Source organism: Fukomys damarensis, unplaced genomic scaffold (assembly GCF_012274545.1).
Source record: "Fukomys damarensis isolate Sample0158 unplaced genomic scaffold, DMR_v1.0_HiC HiC_scaffold_7, whole genome shotgun sequence".
Lineage (NCBI taxonomy): Eukaryota > Metazoa > Chordata > Mammalia > Rodentia > Bathyergidae > Fukomys > Fukomys damarensis.
The window spans coordinates 14,489,213-14,515,382 of NW_022900919.1; the positions used below are offsets into that span (position 1 = coordinate 14,489,213).

The window sequence follows — 26,170 nt, forward strand, 5'->3', positions numbered from 1 at the left end:
TTTTTTTTTTTGCTAAGCTGCTTTTAATTAAAAGATGAAACTTTGTCATATCCCACTAAAAGCAGGGGTTCCACACTGATTTGTGACCCATAAGATCAAAATAGTGGGTCGTGACTAAATTTTTTTTCACAGTGTGTACTAGAACAGCACAGAAAATGCCAGAATGTGTCATAAATATTAAGGTATTTTTCATGTATTTTGTTTCAGCTGTACCTGTGCCTATGCATCTGTGTATCTGGCCATGACACAAGACTATCTCTTGCTCTGTGTCCCAGTTGCAGAAATTGAAGCATCCTGGCTGATTATACCTGGGGCAGATGCACAAATCAATTGCTTTAGAGCAGCATATGATGACCTTAATCATGCCACAGAGTACATATCTCATCATACCCAGTTTTGTCTTCCATTGTCCTGTAATTTTCATTATACTTTCAGAAATAGCACAAAATGGTAAAAAAAAAAATACAACCTATCAAAATTGTTCCAAAGGATAATTTTTTAAAATTGGCATGCTGGGTCCTTAACATCTATGGTATTTTAGAAGTTCAGAGACCTCCACAACTCTGAAGATTGGGGAATTTTGCTGCCATTTTCCCTGCCAGCTCTTGGGAGAACTTTCAGAGGCAAGGCTGATGTCACTTACCTGGATGCTTCGAATACCATAGGTGCTCAATAGATGCTAATTTGTTGAATGACTGCGTACACAGAAGGGTTCCTAGCTGCCGACATTATATATCCATCTATCCAGCCATCCAAGCATGGAGACAGTGGGAGGGACCTGATGATACTGGAATATTCTACCTTTCCAACGATAAGAGAAAAACCAGCTTATCTGGTGGGAGAGCTCTGCAAGCTACTGGAACTTCCCACAACGGCACAAATGTTTTAATATGAATGAGCGGTGGGACTATTTCATTTACAGCATTTCTGTTTTCCATGGGGGAAAAATATAAGACCAAGATGACATTTAAATTTCCAAGTGGTACCGACACAAACAGGTCAATAATAGTGGAGGACCTGTGGCTGTACCGCAGCCGGGGTAGGGATGATCACAGCAGTGATCTCGGGTCATTGCTACACCCAGCAAAGGTAGGTGACAAGGAGCATTATGCCACGTGTCACCGGCCCCCGGGAGGGCTTTACCTTATTAATGAAGAGTGAGTTCTCTCTTTTCCCATATAGCAATTATATAAGAAATTAACCTTATAAGAACAAGATATATATTCAAAAATTTAAAGACATTTAGAAGATATATTTTTCCATATTTACATATGCCTTAAATATTTCAGTAGAGATCCTATACCACCTTTCCCCTCCACCTGACATGTGTCCTTTCCAAGTCTATAAGTAATTTTTTCCCAAGAATTTTAAAAGGGAACATAAATCCCACAGGGATTATAGACCAAAATGGATTTAACTAATTCCACGATGTTGGCTGTTTGGGGGGTTGCCAAGTTTGTGGTGTTACAAACATTTTCACACACGTTTTTCTAGCTAGGTCTCTGCTCATTCATGATTATCTACTCAGAATGGGGAAGTTTATCATTATACTGGAAAGTAGGACATGGCTATCTCCCCTTTCGACTTTCACTTTCCATTTGTACAGTTAATATGTGTTGACAACCACAATAAAGTTGAAAAACAATTATCTTGACCTTGGCCTTGGCCTTGACAATGGGACAGAACAACAGCACGGCGTAACCAGAGCAGGGAGAGTAGAACCGAGAGCCCAGTCCTCTCGCTGGCTGTGCCAGTTTAACTCCAGCCTATGCCCAGGACCCTGGGTGAATCATGGGCTATTCCTGTCCATTTGTTCATTTTAAAAGTGATGGAGAGTTGAGTGCATGCCAATAATCCTAGCACTTCGGGAGGCTGAGGCAGGAGGGTTACATGTTTGATCCCAGTCTGGGTGAATTAGTGAGACCCTGTCTCAAAGGGCAAAGGCCCTGAGTTCAGTCCTCAATACTGCTGTGTGTGGCGGAGGGGAGGCTTTGACTGTATTCTTTGTATCCACACCCCATCTCAGAGTGTGGACTCCATAGCATAATGGTAATATTTTCACCATGCTAGGAACCCCAAGGTAATTAAGCATTATTGGTTTAAAAAAATGTAAAGGATGTAGCTTACATTTGTCAGGTGTTATGAGAATGCCTCTCCCTCCCAGCAGGCAGCCTCATGAAGGAAACATTTCACAAGCTGCCCCTAGGATGCTTAATAAGGAAGCCAAACTGCACCAACAATTTTTATCCCTTTGGTACCATTGCTTTGTTTCCTTATGCTGACAAGAATGCAGTAAGGCAGGGAGACAAGAGTTCAGATGCTTGACCACTGACTGTGACAGCCAGGCAGTGCCTGAGCTTAGTTCTAAACTGGGAGCAAAATGTTCAAATTTAAAGTTTCTCTTGTTTACTACTAAACATCATAGAAAAAAGACAGACCCAGGAAATGGGGCAATTTCACTGCCACTTATGTACCTAGTAATAAGCTCCAATTTGTTAAAGAGGCAACAAAGAAACAATACGTACCCAACAAACGAAGGAGGAGAAAAAGAACTCCAAGGGCGTAAGACTTGAGTTCAGGGCTGACTGTCCTACATAAAGAGGAAAAAACAAGATTCTTATCACTCTACTTTCATTGACAGGCCAGAGTCACTCTTTGCTGTCCATCAGAGCCCTTCTTTAGAAAATTACTAATAGTTTTGTTTCTTGTTTTTTGTTTTGGTTTCCCTGCCCAAACTCTAAACATGATTGCAACTGCAGTGCCAAGATTAGTAAAGGAATTTAAGTGTTTTAATACCTGGCGCTCATCTTGTCATTTGAATACAAATGTGGTCAAAGTGTTCATGCGGAGGCACTTTGCTTTTGTTGAGATGAGTGTGCGTTTTGCACAGGTGGGGCACATGCACGTGGAAAACAGCATCATGGGGATTTGTTCTTCAGCTCGGCCCATCTGCTGGAACCGTGGACCCTTTGGCTGCAGTGTTTATGAAATTCACCGGGCTGGCATCTTTTGACACCCTGATGGCCATTTGGGAAAACCATGCCTCTGCATCACGTTATCAGACCTTTTTACATGGAAAGGTGCCTTTTTATAGTGATGTTTCCCTTTTCGCAACTGACTCAACTGCCCTGGCCTAGGTTTACCTACAACACTCCCTACCTAAGAAGGATCTTCTTTCACGTTTGCGCAATGTATTCTCAGAGTGTAACATTTTTCTGGGATGCAGAGAGACGGAGTGGTGAGTGATTCTAGATAGATGGGTCCATGCAGCTGGGAGCTCTATCTCCTTTTCAGTGCCTCCTTAACTTGTAACTAGTTTATTCAGCGCTCATCTTCTCACCTGGAGGCCAAGGATTCTGTATCTTGCACCACATAACTCATCCCTGCTCTGTGAATAGCACACAGCATGTGCTGAGTGAATGCAGGAGCTGTGGGTGGTCAGACAGACATCTCCCACTTACAAACCAGGGCAGCCCTACCGATGGATTGGTGGTGAAGAAGTGTGAAGGGAGACCTACTTGACCACATGCACATGTACTTCAAGTCATCTTTAGAGCCGCTAGCAGAAAACGTCCCCCGTATCTGTCCCCATCATGAGTCCCTCTGGCAGAAAGAGAGGGAAGCATGTGACCATGTCTCTAGGGGGCCTTGAGGAGGCATAGCTGATCCAGTGTGAATGAGCCTTAAGACACACTCAGAAATATTTCAGTGTGGCTAAAACACCAGACGCCCACACAATGCAGGGAGGGCCCAGGAATTGGTTCTGGAGAAAATAAAGGTTAGGAACCACGGTACCAACAGGGTATCCAGTACACGGGGTATGGAACCTGTGGCCAGCATGATGTTCTTAAATGATATAAGGGGCACCCATGCAGTGAGATGAAGAAGTGTGAAGAGAGACCTACTTGACCACATGCACATGTACTTCAAGTCATCTTTAGAGCCGCTAGCAGAAAATGTCCCCCGTATCTGTCCCCATCATGAGTCCCTCTGGCAGAAAGAGAGGGAAGCATGTGACCATGTCTCTAGGGGGCCTTGAGGAGGCATAGCTGATCCAGTGTGAATGAGCCTTAAGACACACTCAGAAATATTTCAGTGTGGCTAAAACACCAGATGCCCACACAATGCAGGGAGGGCCCAGAAATTGGTTCTGGAGAAAATAAAGGTTAGGAACCACGGTACCAACAGGGTATCCAGTACATGGGGTATGGAACCTGTGGCCAGCATGATGTTCTTAAATGATATAAGGGGCACCCATGCAGTGAGAGTGAAGAAGTGTGAAGGGAGACCTACTTGACCACATGCACATGTACTTCAAGTCATCTTTAGAGCCGCTAGCAGAAAACGTCCCCCGTATCTGTCCCCATCATGAGTCCCTCTGGCAGAAAGAGAGGGAAGCATGTGACCATGTCTCTCGGGGGCCTTGAGGAGGCATAGCTGATCCAGTGTGAATGAGCCTTAAGACACACTCAGAAATATTTCAGTGTGGCTAAAACACCAGATGCCCACACAATGCAGGGAGGGCCCAGAAATTGGTTCTGGAGAAAATAAAGGTTAGGAACCACGGTACCAACAGGGTATCCAGTACACGGGGTATGGAACCTGTGGCCAGCATGATGTTCTTAAATGATATAAGGGGCACCCATGCAGTGAGCCTCAGGTGTGCATGTCTGTGGCTTCAGGGTATGACAAAAGAAACTGCCTGTGTGCCATAGACTGAATATGTCCTCCCAGAGCTCACACATTCAAACCTACCCCTGAAAGGGATGGTGAGGCCTTTAGGAGGGGATTAGGTCTGGAGGGTGGAGCCTTCAAGAACAAGATTAGTGTCCTTATAAAAGATGCCCCAAGAAACCCCATCCCTTTTACCATGAGGGGGCCATGGTAAGAATTTGCCATCTTTGAACCAGGAAGTAGGGCCTGCATCAGTTCACCTGCCTGTGCCCTGCTTTGGATTTTCTGGTCTCCAGAACTGTAAGAAATAAATTTTCATTGTTTACAAGCTACTATGTCTATGGTATTTTGTTATAGTAGCCTAGAAAGGACTAAGTCAGTGGTTTTTACAGTCTTTGGTCCCTTTTCTTAGATTTCCAGGGAAAGCTAAATATGTGTTATTCTTGGAGAAGTACATATTTCTTTTTAATTATGAAAAGTACAGTATAGGCAGCATGTCACAGCTTTCATGGAGAGGACAGCATGCCTCTCTGGCTGTCGAAGACTGAGCCCAGTAATAACTCTGGAATACACCTATCATGAAATCCAAGTTACTCCATGTGATGAGCAGCTCCATGCCTACAGTTTTTACACATTCATTTGAAGGACTAACTTGAAAGATACATAATAAAGGCAAATTTTCCTTATCAAGAAAACATGCTGATATAATGAGCCAGAATATTTATCACTTGGAATTTGATTTCCTTTTAGCTATCACATCCCTCAGAACAAAGTGAACAAGGTGTTAAGATCTTTCTTCATATCCTATTAGGAAACTGGTTCCCATAGAAAAATCATTCTCCTTGGATCCCAGTTATGAAGAAAATGATGGGCCCAGTCTGAGTATTATTGCAAGTTTCAGGTAAGACCACAAATGTAGCTTAGCTTCTCAACTTATCGGCCAAGTGACCTCATATCACACTGAATCTCTTTCCCCACCTGCAAAGCGGGGGGACTGTGATCAAGAGGCTAAATAAAATAATTTAAATCAAGAGTCCAGAGCTGGTGCCTGCAAGGGACACAGCCAGTGTCAGCTTCATCTCTGCTCCTGGACTGAGTGCTGTCCCTTTGAGTGCGCTTCTGTCCAGCATCAGAGAGAGCCCATTGTTCTTGGCTTCAGCAAGGGCTGGTGTGCATCTGGGCTGAAGCTCAGACTGTCTGTGCCTGTGTGCCTGCCTGGAACACCTGGGATGGCAAATTAGGACTACGATAAGCCATGGTAAACAGCTACTTTGGCCTTCTCAATGTACAGCAGCATGAGCACTGGGCCCAGGTTATGGAGGCCGTATATTGTTGACCCATTGGAAGGGGATCACATACTTCCCGAAAAATCCCAGGAGCTCTTTATGGAGCTCAACTTTGGGAGCGATCAAGGTTTCAACAGATTCTCCTCATTTGATCTGCCAGTCACGACTTTCCAGGGTTAAGAGGTTGAGTTTTTACAGGGGACTCAAGGGAGGAAAATGTGGGAATGGTCATTGTTCGTGGTGGGGTAGTTCCTGCTTCCTGGTGCGTTTCACGTGTGTAGAACACAATACAACTTCATGAAAATTTCTAATGAGAAATAAACTCATATAAGGCAGCCACCCTAAACCTATACCGAAGATCTGATGGGTTTTGTCCATGTGCTTATTACATATAATCATCTTCCATATATAGCTTTAAACTCAACTCATTTCATAAACACTTTTCACATTCTTAAGAATTTTCATTATTCCATCAAGCTGCAGCACCATAATTTAACTCACTTTCACTTTAGGTGTTTCTGCTATTATAGTTAACGTTGTAATAGAATCTTTCTGTATTGGGCCTTTTCTCTTGTAGAGAAATATTTTCTAGACACAACTGGTGAAGGACGGGGGTAGGGTTACTGCATAAATGGGTCTGAATATTTTTATGGCTCCTGATTCACACTGCTGTATTGCTTTTTTGGAATGACTGATATCTTTTCAATGCCACCGGCAATATGTGATTTTACTAGTTTGGCCACAGCCTTGTGTAGCAGTGGATATGAATTTTTACAATTTATTTTTCAAACTTACTAAGTAGAAAATGGCAATTTGCTTATCGTACCCTTAGTGCTTTTGCACATTCACAAGGCCTTGATAATATAATATAGTACTTTGTATAAATCCCTCTCAATGGGAATTTATAACAAAGACCAGGAGCTGTGGCAGGCAGCAGGAAAGGAAGCCAAGCCTGAGAAGGCCGCCAGGGCTGCTTGCTGACATGGGATACGTCTAAGGATTCCATTCCTACTTTTCTTTCCAGCCCTTAGGATTGAATTGGTTTGCTTATACAGCTGTATCCCAACAAGACAAGTCTTTCTCTGTACAGAATCCTTTCCTCTGGTTCAGATGGATACCGGGGTATGGTCAGCTCATTTCTAGATTCTTCATAACAATCCAGCTAACTCTGCACACCATAAAAGTCACTCAGAATAGTGCTCATGCACAGTTGAGGAACCTCAGCTGCCTAAGGACAGGTGCCCAGAGAAAGGGAGTGGCAGAATCCCAGGGAGCTTGCTCCAAAAACCTGCGTGTACAACAGGAGCTGACACTCGCCTTCCACAAGACCTCTGGCACAGTCACCTCTCATGTCTCCATGGTGTCTGCACACAGGCACTCTCGATGCAAGTGGCAGGCAGGAGCGGTACCATCACCCCCAGTGACAGATACAAAAATGAGTCTGGAGCAAGACGTCCTGCCTAAGGGCTCCTGGCTGCACAGCTGCGGGGCAGGTGGCCCACGGGGACGGGCTAGTCCAATGGCACTTTCACTTCTCTCTGACAAAGCTGTTCCCTGAAAGCCTCTGTACCTGCAGAGGCTACTCCTGGGAGGACAGGAAGGTGGTCTTTTTTCCTTGTGTCCTGCTGCTTCTCTTGCTGTGAGGTTCCTGACTGAGAGATTGTATGGATTCCTGTTGGCCCGGGGTAGCTGTGTGCCTTGCCGTGGTGCTCTCTCGCCTGCCTTGTGAGGCTCACACAGCATAAAATGTATGGTCTCCAGGAGACGCCATGTGGACAGGAAGGAGGTCAGGCGGCTCTCAGGATCCTGGGCCGCGAGACCCTTACCTGATGAGGATGATGACGGAGGGCGTCTGGGCCATGGCACCGATCATGCTGCAGACGCACATCACACAGAGAAAGGTGAGGAAGGCCTCTTGGCACCCAGGGCTGGGGCATTTTCCAGGGACCACGGTGGCATTCTCGGGGGCGATGGTGGTGAGGCATGCACAGCCTGTGAGATTCTGAAAGGGAAGCATTCAGCCCTTTAAACTGGGGTCTCTCCAGGTTCCATAGCTGAACCCATCCATCAGCCGAACTGTCAAGACTAATTGTGCATTCCGTGGCGTTCCATTAATTAGGCCTGAATAAACGAGTTAGCTTTTTAAGGAGGCTGCAAAAACACATGCAAATAAAGGAATATTTATGGGGAGGAGAGTTGATTTTCCTGTCTCCTGTGTGTTTCATTTCCATTCTCAAGAATCCCTTAATAAGCTCCACTGTAGACAAATGTGTCCCCCCCAATATAATTAGAGAGGAAATCGCGCTTCCACAATATGATAAAACATTGCCAAATTAACATTGTAATTACTTGCCAATTTGTCTCCTCTTTTATGCAGTTATAATTACACCGAAATGTGTTAAAAGAAGTAAATCAGGTAACGCACATATGGTTGCTGGTTCAGTGCCTGACGTGGCACTGGGGACAAAGGATCTGCGCATCACGTATGAAGCCACTGTGCCCAGGGGGCTGTGAGAGGACGGAGCTGATGGAAAAGTACTTCAGTGGTGGAAAAAGCAAAGAGGGCTAAGAGATTCCAAGTGGGTTAGACTGGCTCGTGGGGAGCAGAGAGAAAGCCCAGTGAGACACACTCATTAATATATGATCAGAGAGGGGAAAGAGAAGCGACTGCATTCCGTTTGATCTTCCTGGTATGATGGCCCTGCTGCCCATTCCCAGGCGCGGTCCTCCTCCACGCTTCAGGCTCACTCGCTCCAGGAATCTCTGATGGCAAAGGGAGGAGCAGGGGCTGGAAGAGGCTGAGCCGAGTGCCAAGCCAATTAAGGTTCGATAATAATAGTGCAGAGGCCTTTAATGAATACAAAGCGAAAACAGTCATAAATGATTCATTGCTTTCCTCTCCCTGAACGATCAGCTTTCCAAGCACATGCACAGGTAAATCCTCCTGGGGGTCCTGCAAATCCCCTTGGGCTTTTCTGCTTCTCCCTCTCTGCCTTTCTCCCTTCCCCATCTCTTTCTCTTTCCTTTTGCAGATGACTTCAGGGGTACCCCAAGCCTTGCATGTTCCCACCCCTGTGGGGCTGTGCCCCATGTGGAGTTTGAATCTGCAGGGCAGAAATGGGGGCACATGCTGTGCGGGTCTGCCCAGAGCAGGCCTCTTGGTGGGAATAGCTCTGCTGCATACCTGGGGTGCTAATGGTGATTCTTAGCCATTGAGGCCCTACCCCTCTCCTTTCCCCTCTAGATTTCCTAGCTCTTTTAAAACTGGGCACAGATACTGCCTCCTATCTGAGGCTTCTTGAGGCTCAGCTGTTCCTGTCTTCTGGAGGCTCCTTTGAGGGTCACTCTCCACCCCCACACACACTGCAGAGACCCCTACCTGCCTCCTGGAGGGAGCAGGACAGTGGAACAAGAATCTCTGGGCCAAGACCCCCCTGCTTTGTACATTCTCTCCTGAGCACCTTTCCTGGCACGGTGCTGAGTAGCAGATGGAACCCAGCAGAGTTTTGGGTACGTAGGTATTCGAGTCTGCCTCTGCCTTGATCAGGAAGCAAGACTTCTTCCTACTCTAAGGCAAACACCACTCCTGCAAGCCTCACCCTCACCAACATCAAGGGCCAAACTCTTCCAGATGTCGACCTCGCTCCCCGTGTTTGCTCATTGCATGGCTCTCAGCTCACCCCACCTGGCTTCTGTCCCCCATGTGCTAAATTCTCGGGGGGCTGCATGTCCTCTATCCCACCATCTTCTGCTGTCACTGTCACTGGAACTCTGGTCCATGGTCCATTCTTTGGCTCCATTGCTCTGACCTCCCGGTTCCCTTTTCTCTCTCCTTGTCCATCTTTCTTGCTGGCACCTTCTCCCCCTTCTTACTCTAAAATGCTTCAGCTGCTTAGGGCTCGTCAGGACTTACCCTGCTCATTCCCTAGGTCTCCTTTGCTTGTTTTACCATCTCAGCCTTGCTCATGACTCCCCCTAGACCGACCCGCTAGTCCTTGTCCATCTGGGATTATGTGACAGCCCTTCCTGATACCTGAGCACACACTGAGGCAGCAAACTAAACCTGGCCAGTCAGCTGGCACCACTCTGCTGAGGCTGGGAGCTGGATTTCCCTTTCCTGTGTGGATGACAGTGGGACAGGAGGAGGATGTGGAGAAATTTAGAAAGTGGGAGTTGTAGGAGATCAGACTATCGCATCTCAAAATATGCCTCTTTGGCATAAGGATTATTTTGAGTTCATTATCTGGAAAAATTAGAGATATAGGAGAAGCTCTGACAACAGAGAGATTACTATTTTTTCAAAAAGGAAATTCACACTGAACTGTCAGTAGTCCCTTCATGACCAAGGAAGACTGGGTTGCAGGCTTCCCAAAGATAACAAAATCCAAGGATGCCCAAGCCCCTTCTATAACATGGTGTAGTAGTATTTGCACAGAACCTATGTGTCAAATCATCTCGAGGGACCAATAATACCTAATACAATATAAATGCATTATAATGTCCATAACTGTTAGGTTGTGTTGTTTAGGGAATAAAGCCAAGGGGAAAAAAATCTGCATGTTCAGTACAGATGCAGTTTCTTCTGAAAATTTTCAGTCTGTGGTTGGTTGAAGTCACAGATGTGGAGCCCATAAATGTGAAGTCTAACTACCTAAAAGGGAATCTTGTTTCTTCATTTTTTGAAATGAGACACGAAGTCTCACTGTGCTGCTTAAACTGGTTTCAAATGCCTGGTTCAAGTGACAAGTGACAAGTGCCCTCTGTCTCAGCCTCTGTAGCATCTGGGACTACAGGTGTGTGCCATTCTCCTGGCCTTGGGATCTTGATTTGAAGGGTGTCAGCTCCCTGTCACAGGAAGAGAAGCATGATGCAAGTAACAAAGACTCCTCTTTGTGGAGAAAGAACCTACCTACAGTTGCATAACAGACCTCCCTTGCTGATTGTACTTTTTCTGGTTACCTGCCCATAAATGGTCTCTCCCCCATACTTCCGGTCTTTGTTTCAGCAGACGATGCTTTTCAGCCTGAATCCCAGGCTACCTCTTTTGAGTCTGACTCATTTTTCTGGAGGTACCCAAGTTACAAAACTTGCTTGTTCATCTCTTGTTAGTCTATGCTCTGTTACAGGCATCTGTCCCAGCTAAGAACTATGATGCTCTGAGAGGTAATCACTTTCCCTTCCCTACAAGTGAAGCAGAGGTGCATCCCTACCGACCAACAGAGGCCCCGTGCCCACCTCGAGTGACCCGGTTCCCAGATCTCACACACATGCACACACACACACGCTCAGCTTCTTGGGCTTCTCCCATGATCTCTGACCGGCCCACCTAAGCTGGTACATCCCTGCTGTCTCATCTCCCTTCTCCCAGACCTCACCCTCCAGCTCCTCCAGGTTCACATCAGCTCTGCTCCCTAATGAAGCTCTTTCTCTCCAAATCCTGTGTGGTCAAGGGGTTGTTTGGCAGAGACATCCCCCCACCAAGGCCCAAGATCCTTTCTCTCCCAGCTCTTGACAATGGCACCCCATGGACTTGCTAGAACAAGGCGGTAATTCTGACACCCTCACCCCTACACCAAATTGCTCTTCCTCTTGACCCAAAGGCTAATGAGGACAGAGACCATTGCAGTTTTGCTATCTAATTCATCTCCAACTATACAAGGCAGGGTTGGGTTCATAACAGGGATTCACTAAGTACTTTGAACACAAACACATGCCCTGTTGTTTCCAACAATGCCCCAGTTTAACCCATTCCATCCTCCTCCCTTTGACCACTGCAGTAGACTGGGAGGAAAGACACTTGATCCTGGGGTCCTTAAACCATGTGTACTCAAAGAGCACCCAGTTCTCAAGATGGAACAGGACCTTCTGGGTGGCTGTGGTTGTGTTTGCACTAGTACCCCAGGAACTGAGTTCTTACCCACACAGCCTCTCTGAACCACTGAGGAGTAGGATCTGGGTACTGGAAGTCAGTGATTAGTTCAACACAGATGTCAGAGTTTGAGACACCTGCTCTCACTCCATTTTGCCAGTACATAGAACAGAGGCTCTGGAAGCTGCCTGTGGACCTCTATGGCCTGAGAAGTGGCAGATCCCTGGCAGTTTCCATGATGGCTAACTTTTAGGAATGAGCACCAGACTTCAAGTTCCTTTATGATCTCTGAACTGGCAATGTCCTATTTCCCATCCTTGTTTCTAGGCTATGTATTCACAGTGGCAGGGCTGGACTCTGCCTGGCATCACGTTTTAGGAGGGCAGGACCTAGCTTTCCTGTGAAGAAGATGTGCTATGAGCCCTCACATGGGTGATCAGACAAATGCTGTGCCCTCAGAAGAGGCCTGAAAAGCTGGCTGACCAAGAGGAGAGGAGGCCTGGAGTGCCAACTCCACAAGAACTTATCCAACATGGAGGCTTGCCTAGCATAAAATGACACAGGGACACTGAGTCACAGTGTGATTTGTAAGAGCTGGGTTGTTCAGTAATCAGCTCGCCAGGCTCTGGTTAAAAGATTCAAGTAAGTCCACATGAGGGAAGGAAGATCATACAGTTCACAGAAAGGCAGGACAGCACTCTATGGATGAACAACATTGAGAGAACTCCAAGGTGAGCTAGTAACTACAGCTCATAAACCAGCTGAGAAGGCCTTACATGTACAGTAAAAAAAAAACAAAACAGAACTCTGAAATCTAAAATCTGAAACTTTTGGAGCACTGCCATGACAAAAATGGCACACGTAACCTCGTGTAACGGCTCGTAGTCAAAACCCAGGCATTCAGCACAGTGTCTTCGGCACCCCCAAGGGAGAAAAAGGCCCTCGTAGCCCCCATCTGCGGCTGTAATACGACATGAATATTACGTGACTTTCTTATGCACATGCAAAAACTTTAAAATCAGAAAAAAAAATCCTAAAACTGAAGTTTCAAAGCAGAGATTTTTGGATAAGGGACACTGTACAAAAAACCAATGAGGACAATATTCATTTAGTAGGTCAAGAATTGGGTCCAGAACAAAGAAACTGACATGCAAGGGAGACTTCTCACTTCTTCCTTTGCATACTTTTTGATTTTTGAACAATATAATTGTATTTTTATTAAAAAATTTAAAACCCTGTAACATTAAAAAGATTAAGGAGACAACGAAAGCTCAGCACAGTGGCACACTCCTGTGATCTCAGCACTCTGGGAGGCTGAGGCCAGAGAATCACAAGTTGGAGGTGGGCCTGGGCAACTTAGCAACTTAGTGTGACCCTATCTCCAAATAAAAAAGGGCTGGGGATGTAGCTCAGTGTGAAGGCTCTGGGTTTAATCCCAAATACTGGAAAAAAAAAAAAAGAAAGAAAGAAATCAGCACAGTGGCACACTCCTGTGATCTCAGCACTCTGGGAGGCTGAGGCCAGAGAATCACAAGTTGGAGGTGGGCCTGGGCAACTTAGCAACTTAGTGTGACCCTATCTCCAAATAAAAAAGGGCTGGGGATGTAGCTCAGTGTGAAGGCTCTGGGTTTAATCCCAAATACTGGAAAAAAAAAAAAAGAAAGAAAGAAAGAAAGAAGAGAGAAATCAACCAAGGCAGTGTAAATAACAGGTCATTGAACATTGTACTCTTATTCCACATTCAGGCATTAATTTGAGAAATGTTTCTATTCACACGCAATAATAGGAATAATTACAATAGTTGAAAACCATAAAAATAGAAACATTATTCTGTGAAATCTCAGATTTGTTCTCTACTAATGAAGAAAATGGTGGCACACTATTTTGATAGCTCCAAGAACTAGATCCTTGCCAGCAGTATTTCAATAACACTGCCTATTAAAGTTGCTTCTGTTATGCCCCCAGCAGCATTTGACACCGATGAAGCGATTTGCATTAAGAGTACTAATAAAGTGAATTGCTAGGCTGAAAGATTACTTTTCTATGAGGATAGTAGGAGAGCAATGCTGGGACTGGTATTAAAGAGTCTGCTGTGAAAACCTGGAAGGCAGAAGGTCATCCCCAACCTTCTGGGACACCGTCTTTCTCCTGTCAACACAAACATTCTGTCACCAGGAGGAAATGACAGTGGTACCCAAGGTGGGACCCTCGTCCTGTGGTCCAGGAGGGAACCCGCCCAAGATAAGCCATGCTCGGTCCCAGTTCTACCTGCGAGGTCTTCCGTCTTTTTACCAGACGTCCTATCCTAATAACGAGGTGGCCAAGGACATGTAAGGCCACCCCGGCATAGTGGGTGGGGCATTTTCCTGAGAACGACCACCTACTCCTATCTCTGTGAGGCAGACATCTATAGTTTCCTGCACAGTTCAGTGAACTTCCTGACACCTGTGTGCCATGTGGTAGTGGGATTACTCACTGGCCCGGCCCGGCTGGCATTTCTGGAGAACAGGTGACAGTCCACAGACTCAGGGCCAAGGGGATATTGAAAGCCACAGGAAGATATTGAAAGCCACACTTTCTTCCTCTTCAGGTCACTGGCTGAAGGACAATGGCCAGGGACAAAAACTGGGAGACCAGAGCAAGACCTGCATCTGCCTTTCACCCCTGACCTGTAGCACAGGGGCTGGAGCCCACCCCTCAGAGCTTCACTACCCCCTGTGCAAGGGAGCGGAAGGAGCACTGGTCTGCAGTGAGTCGATGCCTCATGTTACTCCAGCCCTTGTGGCGGGGATGGTGGGCAGCGGTGGGCAGGCAGGAAGGTGCTGAGGAGGCTGCCCCTGGCCACAAGAGAATGCCCACCCGTCCTTCATGACACAGGCTTGATCCTCGACGGATGTCCATGCCTTCTCCCTGGCACCGCCCCACCAGGACAGATTTCTACCCCAGCAGAGATGCCCTCTCAGGTCGTGAAAGGCTCAACACAGTCACTTTCCTCTATTTGAATGGAACCACCTAAGCTTTGACGTTGGTTATTTTATTTTAAAAAAAGCCTTTCCTTATTAGAAGAATGACTGCATTTTAGATAGTCCTGAAATGTATAGAACATCTAAAAGAAATATACAGAAATTAGCTCTTTAGTTCCTAACCAGAGATATAAATATATCTAGATGTGTTTCCTTACAAAAGGTTTTTCTTTCACAGTCAGTGTGTTGTTTTATAGTGAGTTCCTTCCACTTGTAACCATGTAAGGCAGGACCAAGCGTGCTTTTGAGCACTTCTCCATAGGTAACGCTAACTGTGTTACGTCTCTTTTTATCTAGAGGCCAGGTAGCAAACATAAGTGAGGAAAATGGTTCAGGTACTAGGGTGGCTGGTGGTGTGGGCCGTGCGTAAGCAGAGATCAAGTATGTCGTCCGCAGTGCTGTCCATGTGTCTGAGCTCCGGCCGACAACGCCCTCCCTATCTGAGCAATGGCCCCACATTAGCCATCTTCCTGCTTCGTAGAGGCCAGAAACCCAGATCCACATTTGAGGGGCCCCAAATGAGTGCCATTCACACTTTGGCTCCGGTGGCAGGAAATGCATCTTCACACAGACACAGAAGCAGCCAGTTCCCGCCTCTTGCTGCCATGTGCGGGTGTGGCCCCTGTGCACGACCTGTGCGCCCAGTTTGGATTCCAGGCAGACAAACACCACGTACCAGTGAGACAGAAACAGAGATGCAAGGACAGGCACTCAGTGGCAGCTCAGAGCATGTCCTGTTTCTGAAAAGAGGAAAATGCCCAGACATGTGCCTTCCTACTCCTAGAGCAGAAGTTTTAGGCGGGGTGATTGGGTTCTCCAAGGATACCTGACACTGCTGGGGCCCTGCTGCTTGCCAGGACTTGGAGCGGGGGAGAGAGGTGGGAGGGGGCAGAATCAGGGATGACGTGGGACAGCCCAGTGCGGACGGCCGATCCTCACGATGAAGAATCCCAACATAGCCCGATGTATCAGGAACAGCAAGGTCGAGAGGCCTCGCATGACAGCAGTGGGTGCCAACCCTGGTTCCACGTCAAAGTCTGGGGAAGGGGCTTTAAACAATCCTTACGCCTGGCTCTTACCCTAGAACGAGGGAACCAGAATCTCTAGAGTGGGCTCAGGGTTCCTGTTGCAAACGTTCCCGGGAGTTGGTGACATGCAGGCGAGACTGGGGGCTGTAAATCGGAGTCAGTGATGGGGCCGCCCCTGTGCCTCACAGAACCCACTCATTGCTTGGTTAAAACAAGGGCTCTGTAAATGTTCATGGATCGGACGGCGGATGGATTAGTGGTCTGTCATCAGCAGCCTACAAACGGCTGTGCGGGGCTCGTATTGACTCTCAACATCGTATTGGTGGCTGATATAAGCTGTTTTTTTCTTTTTAGTTAATTATTCAGCACATCAAAAGGATACAATTTCCAGCAGTCAGCCAGCCACGCACTAACACTCTCTCTGCTGGAATAATTACTCTGGAAAGTGAAAGGTACTGAAACAATCTGGACAATATATTCACGCCAAAGGAAGCTTACAAAATTAACTCGCAATCCTTCTGCCACCCTCCTGGTCATGTGTGATGAGAAGAACTGGAAATCGTTCATGGAGTGCAGGCCTGGAATCTTCCATTGCTATCACTTACAGAGTTATGAAAGGAGTAAAATGAAAACAGAAACCTCAACCAAGGTAGGAAAGAAAGTCTCCTATCAGTAAACTGCTAACCCTGGCCAGATCTCCCTTCTTCTCAGAACTATTTGACTGGTGGACTTACTCACATCTAAAGGAGTTACGGGAAATGCTCACAGGTCTGGGTGGAAATTATGGTGAGACGGGAGGGTTAGCTTGTTACTCTGGAGTCAGTTCCATACAATCTATCTGCAGGTCAACTGACGTACAAGACAGAGTCATTATCACCCGTTACTTCTCTGAGGTCAGGATGGGGGCCAACAGGACGTTTACAGAGCTTGAAACCTTGACAGGGAGCCACAGCTGGCACCAGGAATGCGAGCTGGTGAGGGAGACATTGCAACCAGTCAGCCATCAGAACAGGTGAAGCGAGCTTTGCTAGGTGAGAGCAGGTTTGGTAGGTTTGGCGGGAAGAGCACCACCACAGGACTGGAGAAAGTAACAAGGTAGGAGATGTCCCTTGAGTTTCAACACATAGGACAGGGCCTAACCAGGGAAGACTCTCTGAGATGCAGTATAAGGAACCGCATGTGAAAAGGTCCAGGGGCAGGGAGAGCTTGGTGTGCCAGGGGAATGTGAAGATGTTTCCACTTAGCAAGGGGCTGCTAGAGAGGCAGCCAGGACCAGATGGTGCAGACTGACTGTCCTGACTGTGGACAGCATGGATGAGGAGGTCATTTCAAGTAGAAAGAGGCATGGGTCCTAGAAAGGGCACACTAAGAGTGCAGAAGAAGACACTGGGTTTGGTGTTGCACAGTGGCTGTGTCCCACTGATTTCTGCTGTGTGCCTCGAAGAGGAGACCAACCTCACCTCTGATTGCGGACTGAAAGGAACACAGACTCCCCGTGACTGAGGCACAAACAACCCAACAGATGGGGCTGAGCTCAGGTGAGAGGCTCATGGAGCTGAGAAAGCAGGGTGGATTCCGGCCGGGTAAGCAGAGACCCCTGGCCTGGAGGAAGAATCTGTGTGCTAAGGGGAAAGAGGTAAGATACTCAGAGGCCTTTTGCTGCAAGAGCTTCGTTAAGAACTTGGAGACCAGAAGGAAGATGGAGGAGGAGGAAAGGAGGGCGGGGTGGCTGTGTTGTTGTTTTTCTGTGTTGTTGGCCTGTGGTTGTTGTTTTTCTTTGCAGCTTGAGGGTTACAAGTGCTGCTTTCTGGGGGAGCCTGAATCTGTGTCCCTGAGTCCGTCTCTACCTGTTTGAAGTCAGGGCATCCAGATATCTACATTTACAGGAAGACCAGAAGCCCCCATCCTGGCCTGGCCTAGCCCAGTCTGGGGGCTCTTGGGAGAGAACGAACTCCCAGCCTCCCCCGCTCCCAGATGATGTGATGTGGGGGCCTCTGGGTAGTGAAGGCAAGGCTAGCACTGGGGACAAACTCCACATCCGGAGAGCAGCAGAGGGGCCGGCAGTCCCCTCACTGCATCCCACAGCTTTGCTGTTTCAGCAGCCAGAGGTGACCATGGTTAGGCTTTTGTCCAATGAGCCTCTGTACGTGCAAGACCATGGAATCTTTAAGACCATTTTCGGTCAGTGAACTCCCCACGGTAAAGATTTGTTCGGTGTCAGGACAGCAGGCGATGAGAAACAAATGCAATCCTCAGAACAGGACAACAAGCAAGGCTGATTTGTAACGTGACTTTTTGGATATTGAACTGTTAATGAAATTGTTATGAAAAATAAGATCTTGTGCTTTTGTTTTAACCTTTTTCGAAGCCCCAGACCATTTTTAATATTTATTTCTACTCTTGTAAAGAAATTGCTTTTATGACCTAATTTTTGAAAACTCTGCTCCTCCCATCCGGCCTCCCCCACCATGGTGAAGTATTTTGTCTATAGAAAATGTTAATAATCGGCCAGGATTCCAAATGTTAAAAGCCCAGGAAAATGGAGTCTTTGAAAATGAAAATAAATGATCCATTTTGCTTCATTTCCGAGAAACTGCTGCTTTTGTAAGATCCAGGATCTGGGAGGGGAGGAAGTGAATGCCTTCGATCCTAGCTCCTGAGAGGAGCAGCCTGGGCCTCATGTTTTCCCTCCTGTCCATGCATTCTGGGGACATTTACATAGCACTTCTGGGGCCCTTGCTTGCAAAATAAGCAGGTGGGAGCAGGTGATAGACACTTCTGGCCATAATGGTGGTAGGACACGGGCCAGATTTCAGAGGCAAGGACTCCAAAGAGGATGGAGGGAAGGGAGTATTTCAGAGGCAGGGGCATTTGAGTAGGGTATTGAGAGGTGAGCAGGAGTTGTCTAACTGGATAGAGAAGTACAAAAAGACAGGCTGTGTGGGAAAAGTGAACACAAACTAAAAACAAGCTGAAGCCATTAAGTGAAAATGCACAGGGATAGGGCTCAGGGCCTGGATCTTCTCTGCTGGTTGGCAGGGTAGCATCAGAAAGGATCCCCTGCACTGTTACAGAAACCCTTCTGGAGACAGAATGGAAGGGGCCATCCTGGGAGGCAGGGAGGCAGCCCCTGGGGTGCTCCATGCAGGAGATGGATAGGTCTACACCCCTGGGCAGTGGTTGAGAGACCCAGGAGGGCAGGGGCACCATGACTGTGTCACTTGGCCTCAGGTTTTCATGCTGAGAACACAGAAGGCTTCGAGCTCACAGCCAACCACAAAAGTCACGCCAAGAAGAAAAAGCCAAAACAAAAACAAAACAAACAAAAAAAGTGTGGTTGGGAAGATGAAAAAGGTAGGAGGTATTTAGTGGAAAGAAGAAAGGGAAGTAAGGGAAGTTAGAGGTCTCAGTTCTGAAATATTTTCCTGATAAATAATTTCTGTTTTTTTTTTTCCTTACATGCTTCTAAGGATGGGGCACTCACGACCTAGGCAGACAGGCGATTCCATTGACAACTTGTGCACGTGCCCTGAGCTACCTTTTCCTCCAGCTTCACAGGTACAGCTACTTTTCACTGTTGACTTTCCGTTGCTTCATGCAGCATTGGAAGCACCCCTGAGTGGCTGGCTAGCCCTCGCACGACCCTGATGGAGGGTCTTCCGCTAGAGCAGGCCGAGGCTGTGAGAACACCGCTGTGATGGGGAACAGCAGGCGCACTCCCTCTGCTCGCTCCGCCCTGGCCTGGGCTGGCAGCTACTCTGGCTGCCTGCACCCCCACATGTTCCCCCCGAAGCTCCCATTACCGTGCTGTTGCAGCCTGCGAAGCAGGCGGACAGGTAGGTGACGCCGTCTGCCCCGCACACTGGAGTGAAGGAGTCCGTTTGGCATTTGCAGTTCTTATTGCAGGACGAGTGTGGGTTCAGGGCCACGCCACGCACTGAGCTGGAGAGGAAGGGAGAGACGGAGCCCTTAGAAACAGGTCAGTCTGCAACGGGTCATCCCCGGGGACCTCGCTGTGCCCTCTGTGGCAACCGGCCACAGGCGCTGGTGCTCGGAGAAACCTTCCCTGGCCTCTCTTCCTTGTCTTCTTGCCATTTTAACCCTCTGTGTCTTGCAAGGATCGAGGGCCACTGCAGACTGTGCCCAGTGTAACAGGGCCAGGCTGGGTAGCAGCTGAGGCCAGCTCCAGCTCCTCTCCTGCAAGACGAGGAAAGGGCCCTCTGGGCTGGCCGCAGCTGGAGCTCAGGGTCCCCCGCCCCGTCCATGATGCCAGCTCCCCTCCCATGGCTGAACTTCCTCCCCTTCAGCTTGGTCCTCAGTTCTGTCCGATTCCTCCCCAGCAGACAGGAAGCCTTAAGGTGGTCAGGACGTGGCTGCAACCAGACTGGCTTCCATAATTATTGTCTGTCTGTCTGTCTGATTCAATATCCAAGCGATTTCACTAAGACACTTTCAATTTTCCTTTACGTCATTGGAGGCACACTTACCCAGAGCACACAAACCAGGGAAAGAGAAAAGGAGCAGAGAGGGCGTCTTTGGCCCATAGAGAGAAAGTGACTCTTGTTCAGCTCTGTCCTCTAAGGCTCAGGGGACCACAGGAGAATAAAGATGAAGATGGTGCATTTGTCAGGTTAGATATTGTACTCAGCTGCAAACTATTCTACATAGTACTTCACTTATGTTCAGTAGAACTCCTTGGGCTTTATGGAGTGGGAAACTGAGGCACAGCCAGGTTAAGTCATCTGTCCAAATGGACACAGCTCACAATTGGGAGCAGATTGAGTAGAGCAGCAGCAATGTGACCCCAGGTCTTGTGCTTTCTTCTCCCTTTTCTGCAGAAGCATAGTGTTGCCATGGTGACGCCCTGCCTTTGCAATCTTTACCGCATGTGGGTGTGGGCTGGGAGATGCCAGGGAGGGATTTACAGCAAGTGCAGGCCAGAAGGCACCAGGCCTGGACAGGGAGCGACGGGGGCCTGGAGGGGAGGGTGGCAAAGGCCACTCAGAGCTGGCGGCAAGGAGGCAGAGGGGAACATGGTGCCTGAATGCCTTACAGACCTACAGACAGCTGCCGCTGCTCCAGACCTCTGTTCTTCCTGCTCACCCTTTCAGGCGCACAGAGGCTGGCTCTACTGTATGCTCGGCCTAACAGCAGGAGCAGACCTGGTGGAGGAAACGTGCTGTGGATAGCAAGGGAAGGGTGAGCTGCAGGCTGCCGTGCCTCAGCACGGAGCTCCAGGCTGGGCTGAGGCAGCCTCAGAATGCTGTGCAGAAGGGGGACTGGGACAGAGACGCTCCGTCTTCCCTGGGGGGTCATCGTGAGTGCTGACGGGACTCTGGTATAAAGACCGGGGTAAGAGCTTTCAAACGTCCTGCCCGTTCTCTCCTTCCTTCTGCCTGTTTTATTTCCCTTTTCCTCTGCTTCACTTCACAAAAACTACCAGGGGCAGGAACATGAAGTTGCTATAGGAATGCGATGTCAGCGTCTGCTCGTTAAGGAATTATTGAAATGGCTTGTGTCTTTTGTTTTAAGCTGAAGTTTGAAATGCAGTTTATTTCTATTTTCTCTCTTTCCAGCTTTCCTAAAGTCAAATACCAAACACAGCACTTGGAGTGATCTCGGGGGTGTGTGACACCCTCACATCCCGTCGGGGGCTTTGCTGAGTGCCGCGGGAAGAGTCTGAATCTGCAAGCTGGGATATAAGAGGTGAGGTGTCTTCTCTCAGTCACCAGAGACCAAGCTGGCTCTATTAACGTGCACTGGGCAGACAGCCTTGGCACCCCGGTACACAGGTGTAAAGCCGGCGTTTATAGTACTCACTTGTTTCCATAGGGAACAGTAACGCCAGCGACGGGGCCCGTGTCACAGCCCAGGAAGAGGAAGGAGACGTAGCAAGCGGTAGACACCAGGTTGACGAGCATGGCCATCCGGATGGCCCCCAGGGCGGACAGGCTGAGCTTCTTAACCAGGAGGCCTCCCAGGAAGATGCCCAGGCAGGCACACGGGATGGCTGTCATCCCTGGAAGGAGCACAGATGGAGGGCAATGAGGGGAAGGGAGAGGGGCACCCATAGGCCTGAGGCTGAACCCTGAGAGTCCCCCATGATCCCACTGCGGTGTTGCTGATGGACAGAACTCCAAGGTCTTAATTTCTGCCCTAAGAGCTCCCAGAAAAAGGGTGTGAAAACACTCAGATACCACACATCTTACCGCACACACCTGTGAACCCCTGATGAATCACGGGAAACACACAGCTAACATGGGTACAAGCAAGAGCAAAGCCAGACCGGAAACACAGGCAGGCACTTTACAACTACAAATATGGCGGAGCAGGAATGTGTTCTCTGCCTTTCTGGGGTGATATGGAAGGGGGCTCAGGGTCATTTGGGGAATCTTCTCTAAGGAGGCAAGGAGCAAGGGCTCCACAGGGAGCCGAGACAGTTGAAGCCAGAGGTCCCAGAACTCACCCCTCCTCAGACTACCTCAGCCAGCCCGCCACTCCTCAGGAAGCAGCCTCGGTCACATCAACAGGTTTGGTGTCTTGGTGAATAATCAGTGCATGCACATTTTGTTTTTCTCTCTTGCTTATACACAGAGCTATCTGCAACATGGCAGGTCCTAAATCTGTCCTTTTGGATTCTAAGAGGTCCACAGAATTTCAGGAGGACCAGTGGATCCTAGGGTTCCAATCTCCTGTTTGGTTTGGCTCTGTTCTGATTCACTTCATTTCCAACTCTGCTTTCAATTACTGCCTGTCATTTATCTACCACGTAGATTATGCATGGCCAATTTTCCAGTCCAGGCTGCCTCTTCCCTGCCAATCAACCGACCTCTAGGTCAATCAACTACATCAACCAGCTGGTATGTGCTAAGGGAATGCAAATTAATTTTAATATTAAGGTAAGAAAATGTAATCGGGGAGGCTTAGCTCGGCAAGAAAATAGCACCAGTCATACTTACAACAACACACACTTCTGTGGCATCTGCTGTTGTTGGGAAATCTGTGATTGGTTTTCCTCCCTTGGTACAGAAATAATCTTCATGAGGTTGCCCTGCATGAGTCTCTGTCCCTGTCCCAGGCCATGGCCCTCCCCTTATATCTCTCCCCACTCTGTCCTGCCTTTCCTCCCACCCTCCCTCCCTCTGGAAAAGGCCAGTGAGCTCAAGTCCCGAGATGCTGGAGCTGCAGTGCCCATCCTGGGACACCCTGGCCTTCTCCAGAGAAGACCTGCAGCAGCACTGGGGGGCCCTCTTGTTCTCAACCAACAGTCTGGCCACAGCTCTCTCTGCTGTCTAAAGCTGCCTCATTTATTTTTTCATTTCTCATTTCTTATTCTCACTCTCTCTTGGATGCAGCTTTCCCGACCACCAGAACCTCTTGATTCTTTCTGTTTAGTCCAGCCCAGGTTCCCAGTGCCTTAACACAGTGCCTGGCATGGTATAGGCATAGGGTGTCATTTTCAGAATAAATGAGTCAGTGCAGACTGGATCTGTGTGCCTGAGCGTCAGCGACCGTGTGCACATCCCAGAGAGGGGCCTGGCTTTTTGTCTCATTTTCTAGTGGAGAACGTGGGGGTGTCACCCGGTGGCAGTGGTAACCATGGCAACAACAGGCTTTCAGGCACCTTTCCTCCAAGCTGTCATCAGCCTCCCAGCATGTGCATAGGTGTCCTTAACACCCGGGGGGTCATCAGCGCTGTCCACCAAAACTCCATCCTATTACGTTACTGCATGCAGATGGGGCCCTTTTTATTTCACTCATAAATCAGCAGCATCAGCCACTCCATCACCCGCATTGTGTTGCTCTTTTCTGACTCTGCCCCACTTGCAGGTGACATTGTGGGCGGCCCAGAGTCCTGCCGTGATGCCCTGGGATAACCACACAGCAGCTCCCTCAAAGAGCTTCCCCACTGCCCCTTCCAGCCCCTCTGACTTGGGGCTGATGGAGCCATGCTGCACACAGGTCGCAGGGAGAGGACGTTGTGCTGCCTGCTTCGGTGCCCAGACAGGAGAAGCCCCCAGCCCCTAGCCCACAAAAACGCTCTAATAGGCAGAAATTACTGGGAGACAAACAGGAGCAAGAAGGCAAAATTGGTTTTTTGACCTTCTGCCCTGAAGACTATCGATTTGTTTGTTGATAGGAAACTTAAGCATCTGTTCCAAAATGGAACACAATCTTGAAGCCAAAGCAAGTGTGCTGTTGTAATCACAACGTAGGGAGGAGTAGCAAAAGTTATCCAGAAGAGGGAGATTCGCCCTCCTGTGCTGCAGGGCAAGAATGTGAGAGATAGAAGAGAAATTCTCACTTTAATCATATAGAGGCCCATTTTACCCTCCCTCTGTCAGATGCCTATTAAAGGCTGGTGGCATTTGGCTAATCCCTCTTGGAAGCAAAACTTACAATACAGAGGGTGGGAAAGACTTACTGGTGAAAAAACAAACAAACAAAAAACCCAAAAACCCCAAGAAACAAAAAGTGTATGTTCCCTCCCCTAGCAGTTTCCAGGGAGGGGCGACCACTATACGGCTCATCAGTGAGCCGTAGGTTTGATTCTGGAGTCTAACTGAGATGCTATGTGCTGTGAAAGTGCCCCAAGTTTGAGGGAACAGCCCGGTGATGAACTCCAGCATCTGGACACCTTCCTGTGACCACTGCTCAGGCCAAGGTTAGGGCATGTTCAGCAGCCTAGGGAGCTCCCTGGTTTCCCTGCCTCCTCAGTCCTCCACCCCCCGGCCTCCCTCACCTTCATTAACTACTCCTCTTTTTAATGCCTATAAACACATTATCATTTGTGCCTGATATCGCCCAACACCGAGATTCGTCCACATGGAAGCCCAAACCAAGGTTACTTCTTTCTCATGCTGTGAAACAGTTCACACGGTGCAAAAAGCCCCTCATTTGTTTACCATTCTGCGTGGACAGACATTTGGGTTGTTTTCAGTTTGAGCTTATTATTCATCAAGCTGCTCTGAACGTCATTACATATGCATATAGAACTCAGAGACCTAAACACTCATTTGTGCTGGACAGACGGCCAGGAGCAGAGCTGCCAGAGCGCAGTGCAGGCACACACTTCGCTCTGACAGGGGCCCGAGGGTCTTCCCCAGTGGCCGCCCCACTGTGCCTTCGCAGCTGCAGTGTCAGAGCTCCAGGCGCTTCACATCCTCAGTGGCACTCGGCTGTCAAAGCCTCTCCTTGTAGCTTGTGCATCTGACACTCAGCCCCTTGGCATTTTGTGAAGTGATGGGAGATGCTGGAGGATAAACTGGGAAAGCATCACAGTCCCCCCACTCCTCTCCATGGATCTGACCCCTACTTAGGAGAGAAGATAAAGTGCATGGGGCAGACCCCATCTCCACCCCATGCTGGCCCTCTCTTCCACCCTCAGCAGGGCTGCACGTCCCTCTCTGCTCTCCAGGGAAGCAGATGAGCTTTCTGTCCTGGGCTGCCTATCCTCCGCCCCTCTCTTCTGCAGATCACCTTCCACTGGTTCCTTTCTCTCTGCTCAGAAACCTGCTCAAGTCTCTCCTGTCCCCCAGGTGCATCACATGCTGAGGGCTCCTTCCTTCCTCTGTGGAGCAGGTGCTCCCTGTCCGCTCTTCCCTCGTCCCGGGCCACCCTCCACACTACAGGATGGGCTCTGCCACTGACACAGCACACATAGTCTGGGCACAGGACACCCGCCCTCATCAGAGCTGGCGAGACATCTGGGCCATGCCTCACTTCTTGCTTGGAATTCTGCCTCCTTTGTTGCCCATTACCTGCACTCTCTGGATTTCTTCTGGATGCTGCTAAACTGCTCTGCAGACTCCTTGATATCCTCAGGTTGGGGATTCATCCCTGTTTTTTGTTAAATTTATACACTTTCCTCATATAAATTCTATTCTTATTCCTCAGCCACCACCCATTTGTGGATACAGTTGAATCTCTATTACTATAAATACGTTACTGTAACACTACACTATTCTACATCACTAACCCGGGCACCCGCTCGAGTCCTCGGCTCAGTAAAGTACATTACACAGACATTTCTTGGGCATCTCAAGCCTGGCAGTTTCAGCTCTGAACTCAAGATCTCCCCAGATCTGATCCTTCCCCGCTGTTTCCACTTTTCACAAATGGCACAACTAGCTGGAGAAGCTAGAAACACAGAGTGGATTCTTCCCTCTTTTCCCTGGGCCTCAATTGCTGAGTTTTTGGTCGACTTGCTAATCAAGATCTAAACTCATCAGCTCAAATAATACAGCTTCTTGTTGCGAGAGTTAAGGCCAAATAAACCAGCACAAAATG

General features: G+C 48.3%; 1 protein-coding gene across 2 annotated transcripts in view; it reads right to left on the bottom strand.

The window, feature by feature from the left end:
* Positions 1-26,170, bottom strand: part of Slco3a1 (solute carrier organic anion transporter family member 3A1) — a 289,188-nt gene that overhangs the window by 19,882 nt on the left and 243,136 nt on the right. For both annotated transcript variants that reach the window (XM_010621010.1, XM_010621009.2), the window contains exons 6-9: positions 21,701-21,899; positions 19,684-19,822; positions 7,787-7,962; positions 2,526-2,590 (exon numbers count right to left, since the gene is read on the bottom strand). In XM_010621010.1, coding sequence (XP_010619312.1) covers positions 2,526-2,590; positions 7,787-7,962; positions 19,684-19,822; positions 21,701-21,899 — 579 coding nt within the window. The remainder of the gene's footprint in view (positions 1-2,525; positions 2,591-7,786; positions 7,963-19,683; positions 19,823-21,700; positions 21,900-26,170) is intronic.